At 23.1% G+C, this 17,515-nt stretch overlaps 1 protein-coding gene across 2 annotated transcripts in view; it reads left to right on the forward strand.

Annotated features, from left to right (window-relative positions):
• LOC145849898 (uncharacterized) overlaps nucleotides 1-17,515 on the forward strand; it is a 44,141-nt gene that overhangs the window by 14,741 nt on the left and 11,885 nt on the right. For both annotated transcript variants that reach the window (XM_082955000.1, XM_082955001.1), the window contains exons 4-9: nucleotides 4,615-4,757; nucleotides 13,897-13,965; nucleotides 15,837-15,917; nucleotides 16,334-16,444; nucleotides 16,757-16,837; nucleotides 17,139-17,213. In XM_082955000.1, coding sequence (XP_082811126.1) covers nucleotides 13,924-13,965; nucleotides 15,837-15,917; nucleotides 16,334-16,444; nucleotides 16,757-16,837; nucleotides 17,139-17,213 — 390 coding nt within the window. In that variant the 5' untranslated portion in view covers nucleotides 4,615-4,757; nucleotides 13,897-13,923. The remainder of the gene's footprint in view (nucleotides 1-4,614; nucleotides 4,758-13,896; nucleotides 13,966-15,836; nucleotides 15,918-16,333; nucleotides 16,445-16,756; nucleotides 16,838-17,138; nucleotides 17,214-17,515) is intronic.

Below are 17,515 nucleotides of genomic sequence, written 5' to 3' on the forward strand. Positions count from 1 at the left end.
TAATACATAGTAATAATTTTAAAATTTTATATAACTGCATGAGCAATATTAAGGAATTAATCCAAAAACATAATCGAAAATACAATAAAAAACGATGAAGAAAACGAAACACTATGCAACTGTCGAACAAAAATGAATGTTTTCTCTATAACAAATGGTTAGTTAAAAATTTCATATATAAAGCAACAATCAGATCAGAAAACGAAACAAAAAACTATTTGGGATCAACGGGTGGGACTTTCAAAAAAAGATGGTACAACCATCTCAGCGATTTTAAAACCTACAAAAAAAAAACGGCTCAGAAAGATCGAAATACATCTGGAAACTTAAAAATAACAACATCAATTATAAAATAGACTGAGAAATAGGTATACTATCAAAATCCACCCGATCAAAATCCACCCGATTCAAAATCCACCCGATCAAAATCCACCCGAGTCAAAATCCACTCGATCAAAATAAACCCGAACAAAATCCACCTGATCAATACCCACCCGAGTCAAAATCCATCCGGATCAAAATCAACCCGATTCAAAATCCACCCGATCAAAATCAACAAAAATTATTTATTTCTTTAATACTATTTTAATAATTTTGAAATTTGTATGCAAATTAAATTTATAAAAAAACAAAAAGTTTGTAGCTTACTAATTGAAAACATGCAGATAAGAACTTTCAACTTAAGTTGTCGGAAATTAAGTTTAAGACATTTATTGCATGTAAATTTAAGGTTCTAAATTAGTAAGTTTTGAAATAAAATAAAACGTAAACTTATAAAAATTAAGTTTTATAAGATTACTTAAATCATCAGCTTTAAAACTTAAAAACCTATTAATAAAATAATTTTTTTAAGTTAATACAGTCTAGTACAAAGTTTTTATGAAAATAATTTATATTTAAAGTTTAAACACTGTAGTGTGTCTATAGTACATACTTTATTTAACCAATATATATACAAATAAGATATTTTTATAATTAATTGGAAAAATTATAACAGTTTTTTTTGTAGTATTTTCTTAAAATTACAATGTAATATCTAACAAAACTTAACTTATTTGTTTACTACCACTTATTTAAGTATATATTTTCTCTAGCTAAAGTCTAATTACTAACTTTTTCGTACAATTTACAAAATAATACAGCAAATTCAATTAGTTGTAGAGATTATGTTTTTTTATGTGTAAGACTTTAGAATTGATAAAAAAATGATAAGCTTTTAAACTTGTACTATCATTCTTTTATTTTTATTTTATTTTTCATAAACACTTTGGTTGAAATTTCTTGTATAATAAAATATAATAAAGTTATAAGTGAAGTACAACACACAAAGCAAAACACTTTTTTATCAAGTTTTTATTTTAATTTAAGTTATAATTTTATTTTCTTCTTGTAACTTTTTATAAGTTTTTTCTTAAAGTTGCATTATTTTGTATATAAATTTTTGTTTTTTTTCAGTTTAAGTTTAACCTTTATCAAAGATTCTTCTAATTTACTAATCTCTATAGTTTTAATTTTTTAATTTGCTATTATTTTTTGTATAAACAAGGTTTTTTTTAATTATGAATGGATTTTTGAAAATAGAATTTGGAGGAATATATTTGGATTAGCATTGACCGTAACTTTTTTTCTTTTTTTTTAACTATTTTTTAAACTATTACAAATGTTATTAACTTTAATTTGAAATATTTCTAAAATTATTATAAGTATATTTTTTTATACACTAGGTTTGATTTTTAAACACTCAATTTGATTTTATAGTCTACCTTAAAAATCGCAGTTTTTTTAATTTTTTTTGAATATTTAATTTATTTTTAAAGATTAAGTTATATGTTTTTACTTATCTCTTTAATTGTTTTACTAACTGAATTTATTTTTTTCTCTTAAATATTTACTTTAATCAAGTAGTTGTTTAAACATATAAGTAGTTTCAATATTACAAAATTCTGTTAGAAATTAATTCTTGTTCCGCAAGAAAATGAACATGCAAACTGCTGACCTTAAACATTTTGCCGTGTAAAAGTAAAATTCTGTGCAAAAGTGTTGTGCAAAATTGTAGCAGTGCAAAAGTACCACCTTCCCACTAATGTAAAATTGTGCAAAAGTGTCGCTGTGCAAAACTGTCCCCTTGATGTAACTTCTACGCTGTGCAAAAATGGAGCTCATGCTAGAGTGAAGTTTAGTGAAAAAGTGACGCCAAACAAAAATGACAACCTGTGCACTAGTGACACACAGTGCTAAAGTGACGCAGTGCTAAAAAGACGCACCCTGCTAAAAAGTCAACCCGTGCAAACGTGCGAGGTGCAATTCTGACCTTCCTTGATTTGGGTTAAATTAAATAGGTTGATTTTGATCGTATTGATTTTGATCGGATGGATTTTGACTCGGATGGATTTTGATTGGGTGGATTTTGATCGGATGGATTTTGATCGGGTAGATTTTGATCGCGGGTGGATTTTGAACGTGTCCTGGGAAATAATCCACCATATTTGCAAAGCCAAAAACCCACAAAGTATTTGCAGTACTTGCATACTAAAATAAGTCGCGATTACCAAAGCCGACAAAAGGGATATCTTAAATTAACGTTACGAACTCTTTTTATGCTGCCCGATTTTCAAAAAACTACACTTAGAAACTTTAGTCTTAAGTTGTTTGTAATATTGGTTTAATGTATGCACTTAAAAAGTTTTCATGTAGTTACTATTTTCTTAAAACTATAAGTTTTCATAAAAATCATTCAAGCAAAATTTCAAATTTTCGTAGCTATTACAAGTACAAAATTGTTTAAATCTTCAATAATTATGTCACAACTAAAATTAGCTTTATTAAAATGCATCTCAACTAAAGCTCACTTAGTACTATTAACTACATTTTTATTAATGCAATGTTTACTTTAAAAATTAACCAGAACAAAAAAGAAACCTACATAAGCATTCAAGCATAGTTATTACAAGCATATAATTCTTTAAATTTTCGGTAGTTACGTCACGATTACAATTAGCTGCTTTAAATTGCACCTCAAGTTAGAGTTTTTTTATTACTAATAACTACGTTTTTGTTTTAGAAATATTTATTTTGAAATTTACATGTTTGAAGCCTATAAGCCGTTAGAATAAATATACTATTTCTTCTCGGTGCACGACAATTAAAATTCGGAAAATTCAAATTCCAGCAACTCAAGTTCTTAAAAAACTATGCAAAAGTCCATATCTAAAAAAAAATAAATATGTCGATCTTGTTAATATCTACAAGCCAATTTTTTAATTTTGGAAAATATTAAATACTTTTTAAGATATGCTAAAAATAACCTTAAAACAGAGTTTTTTAGATATTTTTGAATATTTTAGAAAACATTTAAAATTTTCCAAAAAAAAAGCTTGTAGATATTAAATTGATCGACATATATAGATTTTTTTTTGAAATATGTAATAATTTTTTTAGATATGGTCTTTTCAATATTTTTTTAAGAATTTGAATTGCTGGAATTTGAATTTTCTGAATTTGAATTGTTATGTAACCATTTTTCTCTAGTAGTTGAGATCTCTTTATTTGTTTTCTAAAAATCAAAAAATATAATAATTACAGTTATTTAAGTTAAAATTAGTTGTTAATATTATCGCTTGATAAACTATGAGAAATACTTCGAAACTTTTGTCATAAATTACTAAAAAAACTACATTAAAATACTTATTTATCACTAACCTATTACATTAATTTTATTAAGTTAAGTATGGTAAATTGTCTAAAGAAAAATTAAGATTAGTTGTTTGAAAAGAAAAACTTTTAAAACATTTTGTGATTATGAAAATTGTTTATTCTACAAAAAAATTGCGTAGATATTTAAAATAAACTTACAAAAACCTTAAAATGGTTTTTTAGGTCCTAATCAAAACTTTTATTTTGTAAATTATTTATTTTTTGTGCTATAGCCAGACAAAACACACGTTACTTCAAAAATTTTTGAGTTATACGACCCTCTATCAACTCTTTGTTTGCTCATAATACATTCCTTAGATTTTACAGAAAACAGTAATTTTAAAATTTATATTTAAATATTTTGAGTTTTGGAAAAATTTATACTATTTAAAAATGAAAACACACAATATAAAAATAAAATAAATATACAGTAACCTCTCGCATCTTTACGCACTCGTGACGTTACGCACTCTCGTTTAGTTGCATTTTAGAATTCAAAATATAAAAGTTTTATTTTTTTTAATATTGCACAAAATAGGTTAATTGTATTTTTTTTATTTTAATCGACTTGGTGGGTTTTTGGCTTTGCAAATATGGTGGATTATTTTCCATTATATTTTATGATCGATGTTGTTATTTTTAAGTTTCCAGATGTATTTCGATATTTCCGTGCCAATTTTTTAATTTTGGAAAATATTAAATACTTTTTAAGATATGCTAAAAATAACCTTAAAACAGAGTTTTTTATTCTTTTTTGAATATTTTAGAAAACATTTAAAATTTTCAAAAAAAAAAGCTTGTAGATATTAAATTGATCGACATATATATTTTTTTATTTTTCATTTGTTTTTTACAGGAATTTTATAAATTTTTCTTTAAATAAATATTTTATTTAGTTTAAAAATGTATATAAAATTTTAGATGACTCAGTTTAAAGAAAAAGTCCTTGAAGCATTGCAAAATCAGATTAAATTTGTGTTTAAAATTATAAAAAACCATTTTGTTCGTGAATCTATAATTAAGTAAAGTTATACTTCTGGAACATTTTATGGAGATTACAAAATGTGAGTGTGTTTTATTGTTAAAGTATAGAAAATTAATAATTAAAAGTACTTTACCTTTTGTAGACATTAATGGAAATAAAAATGAAGTATTTTTTAAATTAGTTATTCATGATATAAATTTACATAGTTATTATTTATGAAAATACAATATGTTCACACAACAATCAAATCATAATAAAGAGGATGTAGTAACATAAAATTTAATCTTTAAATATTTTTCTATCAGCTCTTGAGTTGCAGTTTTTCTGCAAATTGTATTTCTCATTGTTGTTGTAAATTACGGATTTAATTTTTTTGAATAATTATAACTGAATTATTACAAAAACTAGCATAATGGAATTTTAGTATACATTTAATAATTTAGGTTATAACATTTTCAAAAAATCTTCTAAATTTAAAAAATACCATTCTTTTAATTGAACTGAATATTAATTAGAAAATTTAAATAATTAGGCCAAGTGAAAGTTACTTTAACAAATGAAGCTACATTTCTGATACTAAGTTAGATGGTAGTAACATAATTTTTGCCCTCAGAAATCGCAAGTTGTGTGGATAGACGCCAGTTATAATTATAAAAATTTAAATTTTAGTAAATCTTAGTTTTTTTTAATTTTTATGTTAATAAAAATATACAGGGTTGCCACCTTACCTGGAAAAACCTTGAAAAACCTGGAGTTCAACAATATAGGCAAAAATAACCTGAAAAAGACCTGGAATTTGAAAATTTTTGAAAAAAACCTGGAAATTTGATCAAAAACCTGGAAAAACCTGGAATTTTTCATAATTTTAACACTGTCAGTAGTAAAAAAATCTATCATCTAATTAAGATTTTTTTGTCATCATCAAAAATTTTTTTTATTAAAAAACACAATTAAAGTAACTTCACAGCATCTTTTCAATGTTTTTATACTATTTAATACAGTTTCTTATATAGAAGTTAACCTATAACTAAAAATAAAACCAAAAATGTGTACTTTTAAAAACCTGGAAGAAATTTGGAAAATCTGGAAAAAAATTTGAAAAAACGAGTGGCAACCCTGAATATAGTAAATACCATAATAATATTATTAGTTTACCCACATGAGTCTTTTTTTTTCTTTTAAGTTTAATAAATATTTTGAAATATAGCTAAAACAAGTTTTTTAACTTAAAAATTAGATTAATTTTGGTAATTAGGAGTTTTTTGTATGTAGAAATAGTTTTTTTTAATTCTACTAATCATTTTATTATTAATAAATAGACCTACATAAGCATATTTTTTCAATTTAAATATAGTTTTTGGGATGTGCTCCTTTAAAAGTTTTTGTAAGAATAATGGTTGTCAGATTTTAAATTCTCATGTGACTTAAGTGTGCAATAACATAACACATAAAATAATTATACAATCTGCAGGAAGTGTTTGCATTTGTCATTGTTCATATCTTGTTTTGCCAGTGTGCATAAATATTTTTCATATGCTTGTGCACTTATTAAGTAGTTTAAATTATTATGCAACCTGATTAAAAAGTTCAGTAATAAGTGTAACACTTTTTTGATTTTTACTTACTGTGGTTAGTATTTTTTGAACCCTATCAGTTTTGAAGAATTCAATAATCATTTTTAAAAACATAAATATTTTAATTTAAAACCAAGCATTTTTTACAGAAAAGGTTTGAATGTAGTCCTATATTTTTTTTCTAGTTTATAATTTTAAAAAAATATTTAGATATTTATATTTTTAAGTTTGCCCACCACTTAAGCACTAAAAAGATAATATCACCAAAAATCTTAAATTTATAGCTTAGCTTATTTATAATATAAAATTTATTTTTAAATTTAAGATTACACTTCCTGAATATGTTATTCCTATACTTATCTTTTCTATTTTATTTAGATTTTTGGAAATAAGTTAGTGAAATTTTTTTACCAAAATTAAGTTTTAATGATATCTTGGCATTAAAATTTATAAAGTTATACAAGTATTTGATGAATATTTACATTATTTTGAAAATGCTTAAATTTTTAGATTTAAGATTAATAACAAGCTGTTTTTTTAACCACTTAGTAAGCTAACTTTGAAGATTTTTATCTCTAAAAAATAGTTTTCAATGAAGAATCCTAAAAACTAGCTTCAAAAATTACAAACTAAAATTAAAGTATCAGTTTTGAATATTACTAAATATTCCTTATTAATATATAAATATTAATAATATTACTTAAAACTATCCCGGATGTAGAAACTGACTAGACTTTATTAAAGTATAAAAACATTAAAAGATATAATTTTAATTCTATAATTAAAAAACAATAATAATTAAAAAAATAAAAAGCTAACCAGTACATAAATTATTAAAAAGTTTCTTAACTTATAAATTATATTTTAGTTCCACAAGTTTGTATTATATACAACCTGAGAATTTGTTAATAAGCACCTGATGAGAGAATAACTTTAATTATAAAAGAGACTCTGTAGCAATATTGTTTCTACTTAAAAACAATTTGTTTATTTGTAACACTATGTTATGAGTTCACAAAGGAATGTATATTTTTAAATAGGTTTTTTTGTCATAAAACATTATTTAAATTTTATTAAAAAGTAATGACTTATTTTTTTGCTTCTGTTTATATACATATACAATTAAATTCTAAATAAATCATTAATAGTTAGTGAAATTTTAATAACATTTTTATAACATAATGAAAAAAAAATTACTATTAAAATCTATTATTAAACTTCTTCTATTTAATAGTATTTACATATATAATTAAATTAAATAAGTCTAATGTTAGATTATACTAATAAAAATTATAACTTTGAGAAATTATTATTAAAAAATTTAAACAAAAGTATATAGCTGTTTTTTTTATAAAATCTATCAGTTAAAAAAAACAATATTGTATTTTTTTGTCTTATAAATTTGTTTATTTGTAAAGTTATTATCAAACAATTTTTTTGAATAATAGAAAAACAATAGATATTTTTTATACTTGCATATACTTTATTTTTCATTAACTCTTAAGACCATATACATACAGGATAGACCATAATACAACAGACTTTTTAACAAAAAATAACATTGGCTCTTAGATGAAAGCTTTTAGTATAAATTACAAGCCAGTTTTTATAGAAATAAAAAGTGTATTTTAACTTTTGTAAAAAATCTCTGATACAAACATATGGACAGCAAATATTTCAGGGTCAATTTTATTGTAAATAAGAAAAAAAAAAACACTAAAAATCCATCTTCTTTATTTTTTTAGCTAGAAACCTCAAACATTCAGGGAACATTCCTTGTTTACTTTAAAAGATTTATAATGTTGTGACTTCAATAAAAAAAAATTTAGATAGTAACAAACATAAAAAATAGAATTTTTTTTATTAATTTTTAAATTTTACAAAATTAAACAAAACTTGTATTGAAACGATTTGAATATTAAAGATAGACTTTCTGTAAAATAAAAAATTAATTAAAAAATGAAGCAGTAGATACATTGTTACTAAGGTAGTATTATTTTTATGTTTGTGTTTTGCACCTTTCATGAGAAACCTTTTTAAGCTCACTGACCTTGATCACTTATATCTAAATATTTACTTTGATTTTTTAAGCGGTTAAAAATGTCTGATAGCTCAGCTAAAACTCTATCTAATAAGATCAACATGTAACAATTAAGGTGGACCTTCCTAAGGCCTTAGCCAATTAGTTTGTTAATTTTTTGTTCTATTTGCAAAACTTAAAGAAATTTAATAATAGTTTTGATTTCAAAATGATAAGAATAAATTTTTTCAATACTTTAGTTATATGAAAGTTTTACAATGGTTTTAATTAAGGTATTTTAATCAATTAATTTTTTTTGTAATATATCACACTACTACTATCGACAGGGTTGCCACTTTACCTTTAAAAAACCTAGAATTTGACAATTCAGGCAAAAAAACCTGGAATATGAGAAGTTTAAAAAAAAAGGAAAAACCTGGAATTTTGAACAAAAATCACTTAAAAACCTGGAGTTTTATATAACTTTTACATGTTAAGTAAAAAAAAATGATTTGACACAAAAATATTAACCATATAGATAGATAAATATTTTGGTCATCATCAAAAATTTTGTTGTTAAAAAACACATTTGATTATTCAATGTTTCTATTTTATTAAAGGGCATAGGGGGGTAAACACTTTTTTCACAGTTTGTTATTTTATTTAGTTTTTACTAAGCTACAACATGAGTTTTACAGATTTTAAAAATTCAAAATAATTTTTGAAAAATAGCCAGTCCAAGTCGGAGGCAACAAAATGTTCCTTATGGGAGGCACAAACTAAAACGATGAAAATAGGCTATTTCACTATAAATCTATCTTCTTATACGTTTATTTAAATTAACTTCCTCAAACTTTCATGAAATGTTCCTTGCAAAGAATTAAAAAACAATAATAAATAAAAGTTTTATATAAAAAATAGACTAAAAATCCGGTTTTTATTTTAGTTTTTTGTTATAAAATTTTAGTTTTTTTAAATTCTATTCTGACAGAATTTTCTTAATATTGCAAGGAACATTACCTGAAAGTTTGAGGTAGTTGTCTCAAAAAACGTAGGAGAAAATAGATTTTTAGTGAAATAGTCAATTTTTGCTGTTTTAGTTTGTGCCTACCATAAGGAACCTATTGTTACCTCCGACTTTTGACCGGCTATGTCTCAAAAATTATTATGAATTTTTGAAATCTGTAAAAAGCATCTTGTAGCTTAGTAAAAACTACATAAAATAAGATCAAAAACCAAAAAAAGGGTGTTCACCCCCCTATGCCCTTAACAAAGTTTATACCTTAAACTTAAGTTTAAACTTAAAATACACCCAAAAACAAGTACTTTTAAAAAATAGAAGAAATTTTGGAAACCTGGAGAAAATTTTCCAAATATCAGTGGCAACCCGGTATCAAAATGACCAAAACCCTCGAACCTTCAAAAATCATAGATTTTGAAAATTTTGATAAAATTCATAAAAATCATGGAGTTTAATATTTTTTTTGAAATTTTCAGAATTGTGAACAGTTTTTATTAAAAAAAATCTTACAGGGCTGCCACAAGGTCAGGGAAGTCAGGAAAAGTCAGAAAAATTGAGGGTTTCTGAAAATAAGTCAGAAAATTTGACAAAACGTCAGGTTTTGTCACTTCAAATTTACAAAATTCCTTATTTTTCAAAGCCTTCAAATGTTAAAAAATAGTTTTAAAATCCTTTTAAGTCAGACTAAAATTGCAATTTTTTTTAGAAATTTCTAAAATTACTTAATTTCCAATGCCTTCATCTGTTGAAAATAAATAAAATATTATTTATACACGGTTACCAAAAACCTAAAAACCTGGAATAACCTGAAAAAAGCTGGAATTTGACAATTTAGGCTAAAAACCTGCAATTTGATAAATTTTGGAAAAATTTTTTAGAAAAACTTAAAATTTTGAACAAAAATCACTAAAAAAACGTTGAATTTTTAACAATTTTAACATGTTCAGTAGTAAAATTTCTATTTGATACAAAAAATGTATTATATAGATTAAAATAAATTGTCATCATCAAAATTTTTTTGACTAAAAATAATTTAAAGTAGCTGTACAGTATCTTTTCAATGTTTTTTTTACTATTTAATATATATTCTTATCTTAAACTTAACTTTAAACTAAAAATAGAACCTAAAATGTGTACTTTTAAAAACCTGGAGGAAGTTTTGAAAACCATGAAAAAATTTGCCACTAACATTTTGCAACCCTGTATGTAAATTTTTTCCATAAACATATTGAACAAGCAGTTTTTGTATGCTTTTAGTATTGATGATGTTGAGCAAGGACACTTCCATAGTGAAACTATGGTATATACACAATAGTTTATCCTGCAGATTTTTTAAATCAAAGTTTTTTTTGTTAATGTGAATAATTAAGTTCTTAATAATCAAGCACTAAGTTTATTATTTTATGTAACAAGTTTATAAGTATACTTAACCTCTTTATATATTTTTCAAAGTTGTTTAAATTTTCTCAGAGTTGTTTCTAAGAATCCTAAGACTATAAATTTAGAAAAAATATTGAAAAAAAAACTGAAAAAACCTGGAATTTTGAACAAAAATCAATAAAAAACCTGGAATTTTACTAATTTTCACATGTTCAGTAGTGAATTTCGATTTGACTTGAAAAATATATCATAAAAAAAAAAATTGAACTGTAGCTCATTCCATTATTATAAATGTATATATTAGATATATGTGTTTATATTCATGTTTGTTTTCGGCTTTGATTTTTCATTGTTAATAAAACATATAGACACAAGGAGTTTTTCTTCACGTCTACGAATAAGAAAATTTATTACTTTGTATTGACTTAGTGTATAAAAAACAAACTTATACTAGTTGTTAGGTTTTTAAAGCTTTAAAAAATTATAATGAAGAAAGTATTCATGATTACAAGTAATTAAATTACTATAACTACAAGCAGCAGCAGTTGTTTAACAAAATTTTGAACCTTTCACATGAATTTTTAAGTTTTGTACTATTTATCTTCTATACCAGTGCAAAAAATAGTTCTTTTGTTTGTTTTTATTGATGTCTGTTTGCTACTTATAATGTCATTTCAAATTTTATTTATAAAAATATTTTGCTATATTTTTAACCTTAAGTTTTACTTCATTGTGAGTTTATTTACTTCATATATTTTTTTATGCACAGCAATTATTCAATTGTAAGAAACTACTAATTATAATTTAAGAAATTAATTTATAAATTAAGAGTTTAATAAAATAATCAACACAAGGAAGATATATTTTGTGATTTAATAAGTTTACTTATAATAAACTATAAACTTTTGAAATCTGTTATTTTATGCACCATTAGTTTCATTTCAACTATAGTGCAAAATTTATTATTACTAGAGATCTAAAAGAAATAGTAAATCTAATTTTAAATATTAACATAATATTTATTTATTAACATAAATTTAATACATATATGACTCCTGTGAAAAGTTCTTTTTTTTTTTGTTCAACTGCTACTGCTTAAACTTATAATAACCTTAAATTATGTTGAGATGGCTTATTACTCTACTAAATCCTATAATATAATTTTGAAGCCATTATGACAGTTACTTTAAGGTGTATGGGTCAAAATTTAAGATCTTGTTTAGACTTCATAATTAAAAATGTGTTCTTGAAATAAAAATACAAGTTATATCCTTCAAAAATACATTCTTTTACTATAGAAAGTTTGTGCACCTTAAAATATATTAGTTGTTGAAATCTACAATAAATTTTAATTAATTTGTAAAATTATAAAATAAATTGTTTTCAAAATTTCCATCTAAATATTTTTGTTGTATTTTTCTAATTGTATAAACATTTCAAAATTTATATCTAATTAGGTTATTTTATAAAACCAATTATTGAATTTCTTAATTTATTTTCATTAAGAGAAACTACTTAATGTTTTAAGAAAAATCATATGGAGATAAATAATTTTTTTTAGGAAAAATACCCTGAAACACTTAAAGATTAGTGTTGTAAACGTTTATTTTTGAAACATACTGTTTATTCAAAAAGTTTTGTATTTAGATATCTGTAAAAAAACTGTTTTTAATACTTACAGGCATTTTCTCTTAACTTGCATAAGGAGATTACTAAGCTTTAAATTTTTTAATAACAAAAAAATGCTTGATTGAACAGCTATAATTATATCAGTTTTGCTTCTGGCAAAAATACTATATAATTACAAATTACAAAATTAAAATACACCATAATGTCTGGGATTTATATACTTCATAAAAAATTTATTCTTAGTTCTGTTTCATTTGTAAAACTAAAACTACTTTTAATATTAAGTCAGTCTATTTTAAGTTGCATGTTTTGAAGATGAATAAAAAGATTTATTGTAAATTATAACAACTTGAGAGATATTACAATAATTTTATAAGTAAAACCCTTTTTTACGAAATTTTAAATCAAATATAAGCCATTGTGTACATCAGTCAGATTAAGTATTTGAATCTGGTTATTTTGACAAAGTAACAGGAGTATTTTTTTGGGGAAGGTATTTGTAAAATTTTACAAACAAACATTAATTAGATTTTTGCCCATAGTCATTTTATCATCCAGGATGTTGATTAAATAATTTAAATAAAATTTTAAGCTGGTTTTTTCATTATGGTCATATGTTTTGTTTATGTAATTGCGTGTTGTATAAGTATAATGAAAATATACTCAAACATTTTTAAATATATATTTATAGTTTTTTGATTAAATTTCTTTAAACTATTTATTTATTACTTGTTTAACCTATATATACTACTAAATTACTTAATTAAAATTTACAGTATTAACATTTACTATTTTAAACTAGTACCAATATTTAAGTATAAATTCACAACTGTACAGTAGTAAACTAAGAAAGTATTTAATTTTCATAAGTAGGAAAAACATTGTTAAAATAAATGTTTATTATCTATAAAACCTATTAAAAAGTTAAAACTCTTGAGAACTCTTGAGAAGCTTTGATATGTTATTTAAAATGTATTTTTAAATTTAAAATGAGTTCATATTAAGCTTTGATATGTTATTTAAAATGTATTTTTAAATTTAAAATGAGTTCATATTAAGCTTAATTACAATTGTAAAAAGGTGTTAAAAGGGTTGTCAAAAAAAACTAGGCTAAAAGTTCTGGAACTTGAGAAGTTTTGAAAAAAGACAGCTGTAAAAACCTGGAATTTTGAACAAAAGTCAATAAAAAAATCTGGAATTTTTAATATGTTATGTAGTAAAATTTCAATTTGACACATAAAATCTATCATATAGATGATATTTTTTGTCATCATAAAAAATCTATTTTATTAAAGACTTCTAATTAAAATACCTTTTTTACAATTAAAGTAGCTTTACAGTATTTTTTAAATGTTTTTATACTATTAAACACAATTTCTTACCTTAAACTTAACATTAAACTATAAATAGACCCAAGGATAATAAATTAACTGGTTTAAACTTTTTTGTGAATCTCAAGCTATAAATTTTTGTCAAAAGCAAACGTAATTTGAGTTAGTTTTAAATTTTAATACTCCGCAAATAAAACCCACTTTTGCTAAGTGTGTAAACATTTTATGGTTCAATTAAAGATTAAAAACAAATATTTTTTCAGCTTAACTTGAATCAGCCAAAAGACAACATGGTACATGAAAATGAAAAACAAGAAAACACTATTTATCAGGTAGTTGTTTGATGATCTTTTTAAGTATACTTACTGTTATCTATTTATAATTTAGTGTTAGACTTAATTTAAAGAAAAAATATAGTTTATGAAAAAAATGTTATTGGCAGTGTTTTTAACTAAGATTAATAACTTTGGTTTAAAAAATAATGATTTCTAGCAGGCTACACACTCAGGGTTACTCAGGCTAGTTTGAAGTTTTTGAAATTTTAAGACCAACTTAGGCTAGTTTAAATTTTTTTTTCCGATTTTTTACAAAACTAAGGTTTGTTTTTATTTTATTATACTTTAAATGAGTTGAAGTTGATTCATCTTTCAGTTACTTTAATAATTTTTCTTTAACTCATTTTCTACTATTTTATTTTTGTTAACTTAACACTTTTATCTAAATATTAGGTGGAATTAGGCCTTGCGTATAGGTTTACTTGAATACATCAAAAACATTTTCATATAGTATTCTAAACTTCATAGATAAAATTATATATTTCCGCACCTGATTCTAATTACTTAAAATTTGATTATTATTACATATATGCCGAAAGAATTAGTTCTCAACATCTTTGTAATGTTTTTCACAGGAGGTAATTTTATTTTGTGTTTTTTTGATAAAAACTCCTTATAAAATTTTTTCGCCTGGCCTGTGTTGTGTTTTTTCCCCAGAGACATTTGTCCATATCAAATAAATTTAAACTCAGTAATAGATATTTAGAAATGTGTTTGTAATCTAAGTTTTAAGCTTTTTTTTTACGTTTAGGCTAAAGACTTATACAATTTTAAAACATTCCTTTTACAGTTTTATAACTCTAACAGAATTAAAAAAAAAAATTGTATCCAGTACTTACAAAAACCCGCTTTAAAAAGAAGAATTTTTCTAAATACCAAATAATTTCCACAAGTATTTAAAAAGTGTGTAAAAAAATTTGTAAGAAGGTTGTTGAAAACTTGTAGTAGAAGATAAATTAAAAAAAATAATATCTTTACCCTCTTCAACTTCCCCTTTTATAAGGAGAATATTAATTAGAACATTTGTATGTCAAAATTGCATTTAATTTTTTTAATGCTGTAACAAATATATAGTGGTTAAAATATTGTTGTAGTAAACCTGTGATAAAAAAAAATCTTATGTTTGATTTCACCCAAGTTAAAGTTAGACTTTTTTTTTTTTGAAAGCTCCAAATATGAATAAGAAGTTATGTTTTATAAATTATTTAAAAAAAAAAAACTAATTGTTGAGATATAGTAAGATTTAAAAAAAACTTTTAAACACAAATGTATAAAGAGTAAAATTTTAGTGCTTTTTTTCCATAGGTTCTCTGTGATTTTTAAGCTATAAGACTTACAGCAGTAAAAGTTCTTTGCATAAATAAAAAAGTGTGTAGCAGCATTTTAAAAATACTTAGAGCATGTACATTTTCTTTCTTAAGTTGAAGTAAAATATAGTTTGCTTAATTGTTTTTTTATTAGATAAATTAAAAAAACATACTAAAAGTGTTATATATTTAGAAATAACTAGACTGATAATATTTTTAAATGTATTCTTTAAGTTGTTGTAAATTATGTGTCTAACTAAACAAATCTAATATAAATAAATCATAAATTAAAGTACCTTTTACTGAGGTTTGAAATGATTTTTAATTAAGTTGTAAGTAGTAACTAATGCTAATTTGGAAAAAGTTTTGACCAAGTGTGACCATTGAAGTTTTGTAATAATTTTATATATTTTCCTTATTGTTTCTTTTATTTTTTGTTTAAAATTAAGTATAATTAAATAATTTAACGCATATTTTATATAACTATTATTTTTTGTTTACATATTTCTAAATAAGTACAATAACTAATCAATAAACACAAAAATAAATCATCATTTATAGGCTGATGAAGACATAAGGAACTTTTCAGGAAATGGTAAACCAGCTGTTGATGACAGTGACTTAAATCCAGAACATGTCAAAGTAAGTTACAAAAATTATAGATAACTTAAAGCTGTCTTTAAAAAAACTTAGTTGTTTTGATATTAAAAGGAAGTGCAGTGTTTAAAAAAATAGTTATTAATCTATGAATCCTCCCGATAAAAATCCACCAAGTCAAATTCAAGAACCGCTTACCAATCGAGGGTAAGGGTTAGTGGTAACAGAGATAGTAAATATGATTAAAAAATAAACTGAAAAAATTCAAAAAATAAGTTAAGTAAATTAATAAATAAAAAAAATATTAAAAAAAAAATAGAGTAGGTTTTGAACGCGAGTGGATTTTGATAGTATACCGAATTTAAGTAAGGAGAAAAATTATATTTTATAATTATGTAGCTCTTAATTATGAAAAAATAACTTACAAAATTAATCAAAAACAAATAATTAACAATTTTCAGGCACCAGCTAATGAAAGTGATTCTGATTCGTTGTCATGTTTAAATGAGATTAATGAGGATCTCGATAGCAAAACAGATGAGTACAGGAATGAAAGCTTTTCAGATGATGGAGTAAGTTAAAGAGATAATTTTTAAAATACTATAAATATAAAACAAACTTATATAAATTCTCTTAATTTAATCTTAAAACTAAATTTCTGATATACAAAGTGTTAAAGTTTTATTATTTTGAAGTCAATTTTTCTTGGGATTTTATCATTTTTTTTCTTTTACTTACTGTTACGTTTGTATCAGAGTTATTATTTTTTATTATTGTAAGAATATCAAGCACTGTTTATGGTAGACAGACTTGTTTCATTTTATTTTGAAATTTGTGCAACATTTAATTTACTAACTTAATTTGTAAATATATCAAATTTTTAGGACTTACCTCCACTGCCTTATAGAATAAGTGAAGATGAGTTAAAAGAATTTCAAGCTCGACAAGACGAAATTGATGATATAGTTAGTATATGTAGAAATTTATTTGAATATTTTTTTAATAAGTTTTTGAAATTTTATAGTATTACCATTCTTAAATTTTTTTTTATTATAATCTCGTATTAAAATCAAAGTTTTTAAACGTAACATTTTTAGAGTATTCTTTCCAGTTAAAAAAAAACTAAAAACAAGATAGAATTTTTTAATATGAAGTTAAAATTATATTTTAATATTTTTTATTAAGTAATATTATTTTTGTAGTTAAAAACTGATAATTTGGCAACATGTTAACCAAACAAACAAATGAAATATTTTTGATGTTTAGATGGATGAAAGTAGACCGGAGGCAGAAAAAACTGACGAGGAGTCTGAAGCAAATGTGGAAAGTACTCCCGATCAAGTTGGTTAATTTATTCCATACTTAATCAAGAGTATATGGTTTTTGAAATTCCATAAATTTTTTTCACAGTTAATAACGAATATAGTATATATTGGTTTTATTTAAAAACGAAATATAATATTTTTTATAAAGAAAAACATAGCTTAAAGTTAACTGATTTTAAGTCTATAGTTTGTAGAAGTACTGAATGATGGTTTTAAACATTTCATTTTAGTCTTTTTATTTACCTTAAATGAATATACAATTACTGTTGTTAAATGAACTTACATTGTAGATTTAGTAGACTCTTTCACAAGTAAGTA

Source organism: Thalia democratica, chromosome 2 (assembly GCF_965202585.1).
Source record: "Thalia democratica chromosome 2, ktThaDemo2.hap1.1, whole genome shotgun sequence".
NCBI lineage: Eukaryota > Metazoa > Chordata > Thaliacea > Salpida > Salpidae > Thalia > Thalia democratica.